Source organism: Melozone crissalis, unplaced genomic scaffold (genome assembly GCF_028551555.1).
Source record: "Melozone crissalis strain CALT ecotype California unplaced genomic scaffold, PUWL_Pcris_2 ptg000005l_1, whole genome shotgun sequence".
Taxonomy (NCBI): Eukaryota; Metazoa; Chordata; class Aves; order Passeriformes; family Passerellidae; genus Melozone; species Melozone crissalis.
Genome location: NW_026535783.1, coordinates 54,688,645 through 54,705,262, shown reverse-complemented (window position 1 = coordinate 54,705,262; position 16,618 = coordinate 54,688,645). Strand labels below are relative to the sequence as shown.

At 39.6% G+C, this 16,618-nt stretch overlaps 1 protein-coding gene across 1 annotated transcript; it reads left to right on the top strand.

Moving 5' to 3' along the window:
- The first annotated feature begins 2 nt into the window (after nt 1-2).
- On the top strand, nt 3-12,943 carry PPWD1 (peptidylprolyl isomerase domain and WD repeat containing 1). The gene is made up of 11 exons (XM_054283141.1): nt 3-161; nt 1,568-1,670; nt 2,280-2,380; nt 3,594-3,714; nt 5,554-6,001; nt 6,590-6,780; nt 7,265-7,454; nt 8,447-8,628; nt 10,801-10,882; nt 11,458-11,640; nt 12,610-12,943. The coding sequence occupies exons 1-11, from the start codon at nt 14-16 to the stop codon at nt 12,751-12,753; spliced, it is 1,893 nt and encodes a 630-aa protein (XP_054139116.1). The 5' UTR covers nt 3-13; the 3' UTR covers nt 12,754-12,943.
- The last annotated feature ends 3,675 nt before the right edge of the window (nt 12,944-16,618 follow it).

Below are 16,618 nucleotides of genomic sequence, written 5' to 3'. Positions count from 1 at the left end.
TGACGTCAGCGCCATGGCGTCCGCCGAGCCGGAGCGCAAGCGAAAGCCGCCGGAGGTGGAGGAGAGCAGCGGCGATCCGGCGGCAGCGGACGAGGACGATGAGGAGGAACGCTGGGTCGGGCCGCTCCCGGGGGAAGCCGCGCAGGCGAAGAAAAGGAGAGGTAAGGGGAGGAGTGAAGCTCTGCCACGACTGGGGTCGGGGCGGTGGAATCGTTTCCAGGCCACGCCGTGCGGGAGCGGCCCCGGGGTGAAGGCAGCTGTCGGGAGCCCGGCTCCTGAAGCTGCATCTGAATGGGTATGTAAAATGAGCACACTGGGAAACCTTCAGATGCGGAATTACAGAGCGGGGGTGCCTGGTGCTGAGAAACTTGTGGCCCTTCAGTCTGCAGAGGAGGAAGTTACGTGGAGACCTCATAGCAGCCCTCCAGTACCTAAAGGGACTTAGAAGGAAGCTGGAGATGGACTCTTCGACAGGAACTGCAGTGATAGCATCAAGACTAGTTGGTGCAAACTGAAAAAAGGAAAATTCAGGTTAGCTATAAAAAAAAAAAAAAAAAAAAATTCTTTACTGTGAGGTGCTGGCACAGGTTGCCCAGTGATTTTTTTGGCTGCTCCAACCCTTGTAGTATTTACAACCAGGCTGAATAAGGCTTGGAGCAGCTTCGTCTAGTAGGAGGGGGCTAGATGGTGTTTAAGGCTTATTCTAGCCCCTTAACATTCTGTGACTCTCAGACCTTTGCTTCCTCTGGAGAACACCTTAAGGCTAAGAGCCCTGCTGCTGTGCCGGCTGAAGCTGTGCTGTTAATTGTTGTAGAGTTAATCCATCTTTCAGATCACCACCCTAAGCTGCAGCAGCAGGAGAAGCCTCCGGGCTGTGTTTTGGCATATGGTGTTGATGTGTGCAGCAACTTCCAGCTCTCTGGGTATCACTTAAAGTTTTCTTTAAGTATAAAAAACAATGATCATCAGATGTAAACATGTAAGTTCAGTAAAAAATACTGTTGCACAGGTGTTAACAAGTAGGATCTAAAGATCAGAAACAAAACTCAAAATCACATTATTTTAGATTGGCCAGTTAAACAATGAAATAGGTGTATATGCTTAAAATTTAGACTACAGGACCTGTGTGGGATCACAAATCTTGTAAAAACAAAAGGGATACATGTGGTTTTAGAATTAAATGAGGTTCAGATGACCTTCTGTTTTCTGGCAGTAACTTAAAAACTGTTGATTGACGTTGTTTCTTTTCGAAACAGCAAGACAGTTACTGTAACAGTTGCCTTAAGAGGATGGATCAATATGAGTTAAAGCAGCATTTGAGTGGCTTTATTCCACAGAAAATGTGTAAGTCTGAGTGCAATGCCAGACCTAAAAGCTCTTTAATTATGTTTGCACAAAATGCTGCATATTTTTGACTAAACATGAGTAAGCAATAAAAGGATAAGTAGAAGAAAACAGAATATAGACTAAACATGAGTAAGCAATAAAAGGATAAGTAAAAGAAAACAAAATGTAGATGTAACTTCATGAAAAAAAAAATCCTGACTTTTCTTTCTATTCTGTGTAGTTCTTGAATTCGAACATGTTTATCTTGAAAATCTTCCGTCAGCTTCAATGTATGAGCGCAGTTACATGCACAGAGATGTTATTACACACGTGGCATGTACAAAGTAAGTATTTTTGTTCTCCATTGTATTTCTTCATCTGGGGTGTATTTTTGTGTAGGCTAAGAAGTTTTCACTGTAGAAGCTTTATAACAGAAAGTTGCAGAAAGTGTCCTGAGGTGGTTTTTTAAAGGATGGTGGGGTTTTTTTTAAAAAAAGAGTTATATCTTTCTTACCTAGAAGCAAGATTCAAGTTGTTTTTATAGGCTAAAAGAGAGTCTTAAAATCCTTGTTAAAATATGCAGGAAATACAGGAGTAAGTAATAACTTACTCCCTCTGAGAAAATACTGTTCACCAGAATTGCAGAGATCTCACTCACACACATTGTAACTACCATGAAACCAGACTTAAAATAGGAGTTATATTTACATATTCAAAAAGGATAGTGTTATATTTTCCTTCATTTTGACTTCTCATGGATTAATCCAGAATGCACTAAAATACCTGTTGTGTTTTTCCAGGAGTTAAAGTACCCATTCAGACAGACTTTCACAGCAATTTCTTGAGATTCATTCTCTGCACAGTGTTAATTCTAGTGCAAATTACTGACCAGTGGGAAGGTGCATAGTGTGTGCATCTGTTTTCTTTATTTTATTTTTCTTTTCTAATTGTAGGACAGATTTTATCATAACAGCCAGTCACGATGGACATGTAAAATTCTGGAAGAAAATAGAAGAAGGGATTGAGTTTGTTAAACACTTTCGAAGTCACTTGGGTGAGAAGTTGCTCTTTCTTATCTAAAGGAGTTTACTTTTTCCTCTCCCTTGCTCTTTGTTGTTTGAAGAGAGAGTGCAAATAGAGAGAGAGTTTCTGGGGTTCCTTTAGTGCAGTCAGAGATTAAATGATATCTACCAATATTCCTTTTATTCCTCTGTCCTGTTACATTTTGCTCCCAAGGTAGGAGGGATAGGATGGAAATGAAACATGAAAATGAAAAATGAGGCCTTTGCATTGCTTTGTGCCTGATTGTGGGAGAATATCTGGAACATAAGTGAACAAGATATACAAAAGTGTTCAAAAAATCCAGAGAAGTTTAAAAATATGTTACTTTAAATAAGGATACCTCAGTCTTTTTCTTCCCCCTTGCAGTGTGGAAAAAAAGTAGTTATTTTCATCTGGAGTACTGTAACTGTAGAGTAAATTCTTCCTTATTGTTGTAATTATCAGAAGAATTGCAGTTAAGAGAAACTTTAACCCAATTTTCTGAGCTAATAAGTACGTAAAGGTTTTCAACACTATGCTAAGCATTAAATAGGCTGGACAGAAAATTATATTCTCAACAGTATTAGAAGCTATGATATGCCTGAAGCAAAAACATCCAGTTTGATAGGCAGAATGTTACAGTAAGAAAAATATTTAATAATAGGTAGTAAAAGCATGGTTTCCTTTTAGAGTGACAAGAAATACTAAAGTCTGGTTAACTATCGGCTTCTTATTATATATAGAAGCAAAAGGTGTGAACAAAACCTACCATGTGAAAAATCAGCATTGTGAGAACTTTATGGAAGGCTCAGTTGCAGAGGAGTTTTGAGTATCATGGGTATAATAATCTGTAGAGTTCTGCTTCTTTTACCCTGTTGAGAGATGCCAGCTGAGGATCACGTGATGTTTACCCCATCATAAGGTTCCCAATTTTCTAAAATCAACATTTTAAACTAAATTTACTGCCATTATAATATTTTACTATGTTTTTCGTAAATTTTTGATTATCATATACCTGAGTCTAAATACTGGTAGGCCATCAAGTGCTGTTTTGTGAATTTTATTTTTTTAAATAATATTTAATTGAATTCAGGTAAAGTTTTAAATGAAAAAGGTGACAAAACAGTTGGAAAACAGGTTTCAGCCTCTGTAGGTTTTCCGTATGTAATACTGGAATGAAGGATGTCCTTTCCTATTTCTTAATAGTATCTTAAATTAATTCACAGGTGTTATTGAGAGTATTGCTGTTAGTTCAGAGGGGGCATTGTTCTGTTCTGTTGGAGATGACAAAGCGATGAAGGTGTTTGATGTAGTCAACTTTGACATGATCAACATGCTGAAACTTGGGTAAGTTACTTATTTCTCAGAAGTGTTCTTTTGAGATTATCAGTGGAGGTTGTTTTGCTAAGAGATTAGTCAGTAATTTAGGGTTCTTGAGTTCTTCCCTTTCCCCCATGCCTCAGTCATATGAAGTTGAGTAAACCTGCATCTGAAATTAATCCAATGGCTGGAGACTGCCTGACTGAATAGAAAAAATTACTACTGCAGCACTGGAAGAGAGGAGTAGAAAAGGAGCTTCCTCAGTGTTACATATTATGCACAAAGATGTGGGGTTTCTCCAAATATTTAGCTAGGCATAGTTTCTCTCTGTTGTTTGGCACTGAGTTTAAAAATTACAGTCTGTTAGTAGTTCCATTAGGGAAGGGATTTGTCCTGCCTGTATTGCCTCATTTGTTGTCACAGGGATACAATTTCCTTTTTCTGCTAGAAGCAATATTGTTTTTTTCTTTAGTCTTATAGTTACACATTATGTACCTGAAGGATCTGGGAGAAACAGGAACGGATGCTACTGGAATTATAACAATACCAGAGAAAAATAAACACCACACCATGATGTATTGGTTAGTTTTGAAACTGAATAGAAGTGTAAAGCCAGGGAAAGAAGCCTTTACAAGAACATGTAATAAAAGCATATGCTATCTGCTTTGTTTGTTGCAGTTTTAGTGTCATCCTCCAGATAATGTACTTCACCTGTAGGAATTGATTCTCTCTTCTCTGTCTGTTCTGGAAAAATTCCAGTTAGGCTTAAGCTTTTTGATTTTGCTGTCATTTTTGACATAGCCCTGTACTGTTATTACAAAATTGGTGAAATTATAGAAAAAAGAAAATTATATTCAAAAAAGCACCCCTGATCTTCAGAGCTTTCCAGTTCTACAACTAATCTATAGACCACGGCTCTCTGCAAATCTTTAGCTCTCTGCTTTATGCTTCCATGTGTCATCTGGAAAACGTTGCCTATTTCTGCAGAGACTTCATATTTATTTGTTCCTGTTCTTCCTAATGAATTTGAGACAAAGGATTTGTTTCTCTTTACAGACAGAAATTGAAAATCTAAATTACTGGTGTCTTGTCATAATGTCAGAATATCATCAGTCCATCAGCATCCGTTAGTTCAGTTTGTAAAAGGATACTAAACATGTTTCCTCTGGAGATTGTATAATTTTTTTGCCATTGGCAATTTAGTTTGAGTTCTAGTTTTCAGAATCTTTGCTTACAGACTTTAAAACAGACATAACTTATATTATTGACTGTATCTCTGACTTACCTTATTTGTAGATTTTTGCAAGTAGCAAATGAGTTCCTTCTTAAATGCACTCACAACCCTTATTGAATATAGAGGGCTTGTCTTAATTTGGTTTGTATCACTTCTTGGAGATTTTGTGGGTTTGTGGTTTTTTTTTTCTGGCAAGATCTAGTTGAACTTTTGCAAAAGTGTATGCAGAGGTGCAGTTGTCTTCAATACTACTGAGTCATTACTCACTTAAAAGATGGACGAGGAATGGTATTGACTTACATTATATATTAATGCCGCTTGGGCTTTTTATCTGAATTTCTATCCAAATTAGTCCTTTTTACCCACTTTCTACTTGGACTATCACAGCCTCTTTACAAAACAATATGGAAGGAACAGAAATTGGTAGTCTTCTGCTGAATGGTATTTCTTGGTAAAACTTGCCTATAATATGCTCAATATTAGCAAGATATGTATTAGCAAAACTAGTAAATAAATTTTAAAATTTGCTTCTGGTGTTTGATTTCAAGTTTACAGCATAATCTGAGTCTTACCTAATTAAAACCATTGCTTCTTTATTTTTAATTTTTTTTCCTTTCTACTCTTTCTTGCAGCTACCACCCTGGCCAGTGTGAATGGGTATATTGCCCTGGAGATGCTATATCTTCTGTTGCAACATCTGAGAAAAGTACCGGGAAAATATTCATATATGATGGACGAGGAAATAACCAGCCACTTCACGTTTTCGATAAACTCCATATGTCCCCTCTTACTCAGATACGCCTGAACCCTGTCTACAAAGCAGTTGTGTCTTCGGACAAGTCCGGAATGATCGAGTACTGGACTGGTACTCCTCATGAATATAAATTTCCCAAGAATGTGAACTGGGAGTATAAAACGGATACCGATCTATATGAATTTGCTAAATGCAAGGCTTACCCATCCAGTATAAGTTTTTCACCTGATGGCAAGAAAATGGCCACTCTTGGGTCTGACAGAAAAGTTAGAATTTTTCGTTTTCTGACGGGAAAGCTCATGAGAGTCTTTGATGAATCTCTGAGTGTGAGTTTTGTCTTGTTTCTCCTTCTTGAAATGTTTTCTCTACTTACTTGCATTTGTTTGCCAGCGCATTCACCTAAGCTATAGTTTATTTCTAAAGGCAAGCTTCCTTCCCATATTTTCCTTGCAGAAAAGGCCTTCTCTCACCAAGAGGTGTTCTCTTGCTTGTCTCTTAGATTGCTTTGCCCCAAAATGAATTCTTACTGGTTATGTTACCGACATAGTGAAACAGAGTTGTTGATTTTCATTTCTGTTTTCATGCTGCCAGATTACACTTAACTAGAAAGCAATTGTGGAAGATGGTGGACAAAGCCCATTGCAAGTGACACCATGAAAATGAATTAAATTTGTCATCTTCTAAGAAATTTGATAGACAACTGCACATTTTCTCATGCTTAAGCCTAGTCCTACAACATGCCTGTTGTATCATTAAAATAAAGAGAGTATTCCTTGAATTTATCTAAATCCTTCAGTTAAGTTTGAATGGAGTAATCTCACTTGAATTCAGTATTTTCTAATCATGTGAATCAGTGTTTTACTGGAAAAAGTTTAAAATATGTTATTATAGTAGTGCTGGTTTTTTTTTTGTAGATGTTTACTGAACTTCAGCAGATGAGACAACAACTGCCTGACATGGAGTTTGGGCGGCGTATGGCAGTTGAGCGTGAGCTGGAGAAAGTGGATGCAGTAAGATTAATTAATATAATTTTTGATGAAACTGGACACTTCGTTCTCTATGGAACTATGTTGGGCATTAAGGTCATAAATGTAGAGACTAACAGGTGAGTTCCAGTGACACACAGAGAGATAAACTTCTGTTTTAAAGTCTTTATTCGGTCAAATTTAGAGTGTATTTAAAACTTGCTATGACTGTGGAGGTGTCTAATCTTTTTGTGTTCTTATTTAAGAGCCTTACATTACTCTGTAAGGCTCCCATTCTTTGTAAGGAGTCGCTGGAGATTACAGCTTAGACAGATAGCAAGCTCATGTATTAAAAATGTGTAATTAATTAATTTCTATCTAACTGGATGGGATAATGTAAATGTCAAGTAAGGATGGATCATTTAGTTGGGATTTCTATTGCATAAGGAGGCTGACTGGTAAATTAAGGTACCAAATTTAAATAGAGAAACATCATAAAAATTATTAGTAAATAATTATTTTGACAGGATTTTGAAATTTTACTCTGAATCTAACATTCAGAAAGAAGATATTTTCTGACTGTGAGCAGCTGAGCGTTACACCTCTTTACATCTTGAATTTCAGGTGTATTCGTATCTTGGGAAAACAAGAGAACATCAGAATGATGCAACTGGCTTTGTTCCAAGGAGTAGCAAAGAAACATCGTGCAGCGATCACTATAGAGATGAAGGCATCTGAAAATCCTGTTCTCCAGAATATTCAGGCAGATCCAACAGTAATCTGCACAGCTTTTAAAAAAAACAGGTTTTACATGGTGTGTGGGGTTTCTATTTAAATAGCTCCATTCTTTTATTGATTACTCTACATTATTTTTTCTTTTTCTCTTTGCACCTTTCTAGTGCTTTTTGTAGTTGTAAATGCAGCTTTTACGAAGGAGTTTCTTTATGTTGCAAGTATATTTAGAATTTTTATCTTGAACTATCTGTATGTTAACTAGAAACAGCTGTGATTTTTTCATAAATTTTTATTCCCCCAAGAAGATATCTTTTTGTTCTTGTTGAAAAAGAACCTAAGTAAGAGCACTTAAAAAACTAACCAGATTTTATAAAGAAACAATAAGCAACTGTATGCAGAAAAAAATATAATAGAAAAAATTTCAGACAAGAATCAAGACTTGGTAACACTAAGGACATATAAGCAACTAAGAAAGGAGTCATCTTCCTGTTCACAGTTGGGTTTTTAGGTGAGATGGAACCAAACAAACGATTTCAGAGTGGTTAGTAGCTCATTTGAGAGGTCATAGCCATAGAGATTAGAGTTTGGACTGTCTGTTATGCCTTAAATTTGCTGGGTCTCTGTAGTTTTATATTAATGCAGTATTGGAATAGGAGGATTTATTTTAACTTTGTAGCACAACTGCAAAGCACAGCTAATCCTTTTGGCATAAAGCCTGCCAATTTGATTTTAGTATAGCAAAACAGCCTGGTATTCTCCACCTCATTTTAAAGAAAAGATGCTGAACTAGTGCAGACTTTTGTTGTAAAGGGAAAAGTTTAAAGATAACAGATTATTAAAAGTTATTTGGATTTGCATGTAGTTTTACTGGAATTTGTGACTGTGGAAATGCTGGTAACATAACACAGCAGTCCAAGGATAGACTGTCTATGAATTGTCTTTGTACATTTCAAATTGAATTGGGTGTTCAGCAGGTTGAATAATGACATTGATGTGTTGGGTGCAGGGCATTGTGTATTTTAAGAGGAAAAAAGAAAAAAACAGTTTACCTTCTTTTCTTTTGTGCTTCAGTTTACTAAACGTGAACCAGAAGACACAAAGAGTGCAGATTCTGACAGAGATGTATTTAATGAGAAACCTTCTAAAGAAGAGGTCATGGCAGCCACTCAGGCAGAAGGTCCCAAAAGAGTGTCAGACAGTGCCATCATCCACACAAGCATGGGAGATATTCATATCAAGCTTTTTCCTGTTGAGTATGTAGTTGCTGTTTTTTCTGGGTTTTTTGGTTTTGTTGCTTTCTTTTGCCCCTTGTGGTTGCAGTGTCCAAGACTTATCTCATGCTAGAAATAATTATTTTCTTTCCCTTTTTCTACTGTTTTTGTTTCCTGACAGTTTCTTAATATGCTAAGGGAGGAATGTGACTCTTAACAAACAAAAATAAAGTAGGGTAAAAATAGTCTGGGGCACAGGAGTTTTTGGAATTGTGTTTGGGTTTATTTAGTTATTGATTCAGGGAGGGTTTTCCTTTCTTAACTTTTGTTCTTGAACAGATAATGATACTCTTCTGTGTAAGCTCTGTATTGTAAGGCAGTGCTGTTTGCACAGGTCTTGAAAAAGAAAGATGATGTTGGCAGCAGCAGCAGATTTGGCAGCAGGTCTGTGCGAGCCAGAAGAATAGTAGTTGCAACTTCTGAATGTGGCCAGTGTACTACACTTTGTTATTGCAGCTCCTTTAAAAGCCATATAACATTTATACCATCATATAATACTAGTGTTGTGTATATGCAAAACCAAGCAAAGAATTGAAAAGTTTTTTGCATGACAATTGCTAAAATCAGTATGTCCTTCTCTCTCTTTTGTGATGCAAAAATTGCAAATAATCTGTTATTTGACAGGAAATTTATATAATATATTGCTATACATAGAAACCTTAATTATGTTGATGTACTCCATGCGTCTCCAAAAATAAATTCATCTTTGGTCTTAAGCACAGGAGGTCAACCTCAATTCTACCCTCTAGAGCTACCAGACTTTTACTGTAGCTTTACCAGTATTTCCTTGCATCTGGCTCTAGTTTCTGGAATTCATAATTATAGCATATAGGTTGTAGTAATGGTAGAGCTCTTGCCAGCAAGTTATAGGTCAAGCTACATTAATTCTTTCTTTAAATTGTCATGTTAATGTGTCATGAATGCACAGTATTGCAAGGTGCTTCACTGCAATGTTCTGTATGCAGTTTTAAATAGAGCATTACTAGGGTTGGTTCGTCCATTGTTAGGTTTGTCCTTTCTTACTGTAGTATTTTCTCCCAGCTGAGCTTTAAATGAAAATCTCTTTAATGTGATTAAAACTTTAAAGAAGAGCATATAGGATATGGCTCTGTACATCTTTGAATTCTTCGGTCATGTCATTGTGAAATAAAGTTGGGAATGACTCTGTACTGCTCAGCAAGAACTGGGACTATAATCTAGTCTGTTCCATTAGTTATGACATTGGTGCTCTTTTTCACAAGATAGCTTGGAGTGTCACTAAAACCCAAGCTAATACTCCATTTCACAGTTAGACTAGAGTAACTCTACACCTGTGGACTCAGCTTGGCCATTTTCTCCGTATCAGGAGTGCAGATAGAAAACTAGGGAACCTATAGTCAGTGGTGCCTTGAACTAGGCCTTCAGGAGACAGATTTGGTTTCTGGCTCTCATGGTTTAACCCCAGCCAGCAACTAAGACCCCGAGAACCACTTGCTCATGTCTCCCTTGGTGGAATGGGAGAGCACTGGAAGAGTAAGAGTGAAAACACTCGTGAGTTGAGGTACAGAGAGTTTAATAGGGAAAGCAAAAGGCATGCACCCAAGCAAAGCAAAATAGGGAACCTGGACAGGCAGATGTTCTACTATCTCCAAGAAAACAGGTCTCCCTCACATGGAGTGGGTACTTGAGAAGGCAAATCACCATTACTCTGCATGTCCCCTGCTTTTTCCCTCAGCTTTTATGTGCTGAACATAATGCCATATGTGCAATGGAGCATCCCTGTGGTCAGCTGGGTTCAGCTGTCTCAGCTAGGTCCCCTCTCAACTCCTACAGCCCCAGCCTCCTCACTGGCAGAGTGGGATTAGGAGCAGAAAAGGCCTCAACAGTGCATAAGCCCTGCTCAGCAACAGCTAAAACATCCCTGTGCTATCAACATGGCTGCTGCCTTTCTCTGTAATCACACAGCTTTGTAATTCTCAAGCTTTTTGCTTTCAGCTCTTTTTAAACTTAGGTTTGAGGAGTTGGAGATGTGTTTTTTCCTTAGTTGGCTAAATCCCTTCCTACAGAGTCCTGAAACATTGCACAGCACAAGGGGGTCTTAGTCCCAGCTGAAATCTTTATGGCCCTTTATGGCACCAGACAAATATTATTGTGTTTTTGGTTGAATGATTTTAGGTGCCCCAAAACAGTGGAAAACTTCTGTGTGCACAGCAGGAATGGTTACTACAATGGACACATAATTCACCGTATCATCAAGGTAACTTGTAACATGTTAATTTTTTGTTAATTTATGTAATGTACTCTGCTGGTCAGTCCTCTGTTAACAATTCCATTTCCTTTTTGCACACAGGATTGTTGGAGTACATTTAGAGTTCTTTATAATTCTGAACAGCTCTGATGTCCTGAATAGCTCTAGCACTTACTAAAGTTGTAGTAGCTATTCTGCAACTGATAAGGTAGCAGAAAACTGAAAATTGAAAGATGAGTCCTGCTATCCTGCTTGAACTACAACTTTGCTTCATGTCAGAATACCTTTCTTGTAAGGCTTTTTATTTCTGTTGCACCAGAATCAAGTGACAGAGCCTAAGAATTTGCAAAAGGTAGAGACAGTCAGGTTTCTGTCCTTCATTGGCAGGTATAGTGCGTAACCTTGCTTTTTCTCAAGTACTTGTTAGACACAAAAAAGTCTTAAATGCTTTCTCCCTTACACACAACATTTTAACACATTTTGTGGATATGTTTGAAGTAAGTTTGAAAAAATGTCACCTAGCACATAACACTTATGGTTATGTATTCTATGCAGTAATGTGATCACTTACAATTTTTGTGCAGGGTTTCATGATTCAGACTGGTGACCCAACTGGTACAGGAATGGGAGGTGAAAGTATTTGGGGAGGAGAATTTGAAGATGAGTTTCATTCAACTTTACGACATGACAGACCATATACACTCAGCATGGCTAATGCAGGACCAAATACCAATGGATCCCAGTTTTTTATAACAGTAGTCCCAACTGTAAGTAATGCTAAAAGCTCAATTTAAGGCCTGAGAGGCTACCTAGATAGTAAAAAATCAACTTTTTTTCTCATGAAAAAAGGAACACATTAGTGCTTACTTTACAAATAAATGATACACGTGATGTGTAGTGTATAGGCTTCACTGAAACTGTCCCTTACAAGATGGAAATACTTTTCCATCACTTGTGATCAAGAGGCCTTTTGCCTTTAAATGGAATGAGGGTGGTATAAAATTCCTAGGCATGTTTGCAATTATGTATTACTAGAGTATCTTATGTTAATAATAGTGGTTTAAACTTGATGGAAATCTAGGTATTGCTTAGATTGTTTGGGGTTTGGATATGGTGCCAGGATGTCTCTCTAATGGTGTTTGATTGTAGCTATACCAGGAAGCCAGTGTTCAGGTTTAAAAATTTCATTTGATCTGTTTATAGATTCAGAGCCAATAAAAATGACAAAAATTTTGATATGTGAATCTAAGATATAGAAACTTAAAAGTAACGCTTATAAAAACTGCATTCTTATAGCACTTCAAAGTAATATATTAAAAAAAAAACCTAACTACCATAGTTCTGAGGTTTATTAAGTTGTGTGAGGGCCTATATTGAAATTGGGCATACCGTCTCAGTATTGAATTGGGTAGTATTCTGTACTGACACTTAAAATTCCTTTGTGAAAATAACATGAAACAGAGAGACTGAAACATTTCTGTGAACTGAGAATGCACTTTAAAATGAACTATACAGTGCTACTGCACTGGTAGAACATAACCTCTGTAGTACTTTAAGAAAGCAGTGTTAGCTGCATTCTAGTATTTCCTTGCATGATAATATTTACAGGGTGTTGGCTTCCATAATCTGGACACACAAAATGTATCCATGTACACTTTATTTTTGGTTTGTAACCTAACCTACATGCTGCTTTCTATTTTAATATGCTTTTCTTTTCCTCCTGTACTTTCAAACAGCCTTGGCTTGACAACAAGCACAGTGTGTTTGGACGGGTGACTAAAGGAATGGAAGTTGTTCAGAGAATCTCAAATGTCAAAGTCAATCCCAAAACTGACAAACCCTATGAGGATATCAGCATCATTAATATAACAGTGAAGTAAGGCAGGCATTGAAGCTTCCAGCTTAAGCAGAAAAAACCTGAGCATGTGGGACCCAGAGAGGGACCTGGGAAGAACAAATTTTTTTCATAGTTCCTAGATATGGCAAATACCAGGACAGAGCAATTACCAGTTCTACTATTTTTAATGTACCTAAAGTGCCCTAATTCTGCATTTCTGGTAAATTTGTATTTTGAAGTAAAAATGGCTACATGTTTCTTACAAAGCCTACTGTCTTTCTTGCATCTCTTCTATGCAAAATTAAAGATAAAAACCCCCACCATGTCCCAGGACAGTGCTTTTTCATGTTTACTTGCATCTTTCATATTTAATTAATCTGTATCATGGTACTGAAATCTTTGACAAAGGGAAAGGCCAAAATACTAAGTTGAGTAAACTTCTCAATCCTTTGTATGTGTATCAAAAATTTGATTAAGTTACTGTACTGTTGGCTATGAAAAGCAAATAATGTAACCTACCTCTATTCTTTAAAAATAGTTGTGTACACATCTCTCCCAAGAGCAATTATCAACTCCTAAAATGCCAGTGTCTAAAGTCCTTTGCAATTTGTTTGTTTTTTCCAGTGATTTTTTTTCTTTTAATGTTTGTTTTCTCTTTATTTTAGCCTAGTCGATCTTTTTTTCTGGCTTCATTTTTAGCCAACATCCTACGAGCATTACTGCTTCTACTGAAATACTTAATTTATTTTAAACTGAACTAAACTTTGCATCAGCTGTTTTTGATGGAGTTATAGAACAAAATCAAAGCATCATTAAGGCTGAAAAAACCTGGTAAGGTCAGTAAGTCAAATATTAACCCAGCAACATCACCAACTTTACTATTAAACCATGTCCCCATGTTTTTTGAACACTTCCAGGAATGGTGACTCTACCACTTCAGTGGGTGCTCTTTTCCAATACCTGACTCAATGATGAATTTCAGTGATGAAATTTTTCCTAATGTTTAATGGTAATCTGAGGCCATTTCTTCTTGTCCTGTCATTAGTTAGCTGGGAAAAGAGGCCAACACCCACCTGGCTACCTCTTCCTTTTAAGCAGTTGTAGAGATTGCTAAGGTCTCCCCTGAGCCTCCTTGTTATAGGGCTTGCAAGGGTTGCAGGATGAAGAGAGAGGCGAGAATGTTGACCTCATGTTCAGAAGGCTTGATTTATTATTTTATGATATATATATTACATTATAACTATACTAAAAAGAACAGAAGGAAAGTTCTCAGAAGGCTAGCTAAGCTAAGAATAGAAAAGGAATCAATAACAAAGGGCTGTGTCTCAGCAGAAAGCGAGACCCAGCTCTGCGGTGAGTGGTCAGTAAATCCAAATATCCACCCGAGACCAATCACAGATCCACCTGTTGTATTCCACAGCAGCAGATAACCATTGTTTACACTTTGTTACTGAAACTTCTCAGCTTCAGCAGGAAAAATCCTAACGAAAGGATTTTAATGAAAAAATGTCTGTGACATGTCACCTTTCTTTTATTTATTTAAATTAGAAAGAAAAGTGTTTGTAATTTTCTCTGCCTTGCACATGCAGAGGAAAGAACAAACACTTGACAGGTTATCTGTTGCTAATCCAAATCTCAATCAAGTGCTGGTGTGGAATTAACAGGGAATTTCTTCACCTGTAGAACATACAATTCTATCAAACCACTAAAACAATCTTACAATCTAAGAAAATGCAAAAACAATGCAAAGAAAGTTCAAGTCCAAGCAGCTGAGCTTCAGGAAAAAGTCCATGGACTGAAGATGTTCCTCTTTGCCATCTCTGAAAGTCCCTTTTGATCCTGAAACAGGCTTGCTACAGAAAAGTCCATCAATAGTTAACAAAAGTCCATTGACAGTCACAAAACAATTTCAAACAATTTTGAGACAACTGTTGGAATGTCCTGGCCACAGCCCTTTTTGAACAACTTGGGCTGAAGGTAATTTTTGGCCCTTCAATGCTTCAGAGCTGCTGCCAGCTATTTCAACTCTTTTAATAAATTTTTTTTTTTTTTGGTGTGTCATTGAAATGAGCCGCAGCAGCAGAGCAGCCAGAGAGAGGCCCTGGCTCATGGAGAGGGACCAGAAACCCCAGATATGGCTCACAAAAGGCAGGCCAGGGCCGGAAGGGGGAAGCAAAACCCCCAAAGCCATCAGGAGGCCGGGCGGTGGCCCTGGCCCTGGCCCAGGAACCTGAGCCCAACAGCCCAGGCCAAACCCACGAGGCAGACTCTGCCTTGCCACAGGCCTGCGCCCTGCTGCCAGTACAATGGCAGAATGGGTGGTGAGACGCTTCCTTTCCCCAAAAAAGGCATGCCAGCAGCAGGCAAATCGACGAAGCCCCAAGAATCCTCATCTCGGCTCTAGGAATTTGTTCCCCAGAGCAAGCAAGCCATGATTGCTTCCTGCTGTGCCCTCTGCCTCTGCAATGCAAATGCATCAGGTGTGTCTCCCATCTGCCTCACGGCACCCCCCCCCCCTCTGGGCTGGGGACCAAAGGCAGAAGTCTCGGGACGCACCTGCCCCTCGCCGCTGGGACGCGCAAGGGGCGGCAGAGATGGCAACCTCCAAGGGGCAGCAACTGACCAAACACCCCCCAACCCGCCGAGAACGCTGATTTTGAACGCAGGCCAATGGGCTGCACCCACAGCCAGCTGGCGAGCCCCGCCTCCTCCACAGAAGGAGAGGCCAGCCGCCAGGGCCGCTGCTGCAAGGGCAACTGGCCCAGGATGGTCCCAGCTCGAACAAGCTGCCGCTTCCAGGGCAGCCTCTGACGCAGACATGGAGGACGAAGTCCCCGACGGCGACAGAACTGCCGGGGCGGCCGGTGGAGGCGGCGAGGGGGCCGAGGGGGGGGGCGGAGTGGCCGAGGCCGGAGAGAATGCCTCCCCCGCTGAGCCAGAAGCAACGGCCGCGTCCTCGTCGCCTAGCAACAGCGGCTCAGCCACGGGAAATGGTGTTTCTGAGCTCGCAGGCGGGGAAGCTGCGCCCACAGGCTCTGCCGGAGGGACGGCCACGGGAGACGCCGTGCGGGAAAGCGCCCGCACCCGCGGGGCGGGTTGAGGCGGTGCTCGCGGGGCTGGCCGGGGCGGTGCCACCCCCTCCTCATCCCCCGGAGAGAGAGGAGGAGGGGAGAGACCGCTCCATCTGAGCATGCTCTGAAGATGCAGAGAAAAAAAACTTCGGCTCCCGGCGAAACTTCGCCCCCCCGCAGGGATGCAGCGGGGCTGGGAAGCAGCAGATCCTCCCCCAAAGGGTCTTCTCCTGCTGGAGACGGGGGAAATGGGGCTCGCCCTGTGCAGTTAGCAATCCAGGGAAAAACAGCTGCTCTCCGTTCCAAGACCGGAAAGAGTGCCTTAAATGCTAGGTAAAGTCTTGGGTGTCCGAATCCACGGTCCAAAACGAATTGGAAAATGGATTCCATGCACTCCCATACGAAAACATCCAGGGCATATAGCAAATTACATTTGTCAATTTGTTGTCACCTCCCCCATCAACCAGGACTGTGGTAAATGATTTGAGGTGTCTTCTTGGTCCCTTAAAATTATTTACAGCTCTTCCAACCAGTTTCATCAGTAATCTTGGTGGATCCCATCTGGTCCCACAGACTTGCAGCTAAGTGATTTAGCAACTACTAGCCATTGCTTTGTGAATTATGAGTACTTCATTTTGCTCCTCATCCCTGTCTTCCACTTCAGGGGACTTGATACTCTGAGGATAACTGGGCTTACTGTTAAAAACTGAAACAAAGAAAGCATTAAGCTTTTGCTTTACCCTTAGTTACTGTTTCCTTCTGCATACAGTAAAGGATGGAGATTCTCAGTGGCCATTTTGTTGCTGATGTAGTTGCAAAAACATTTTTTGTTGTCTT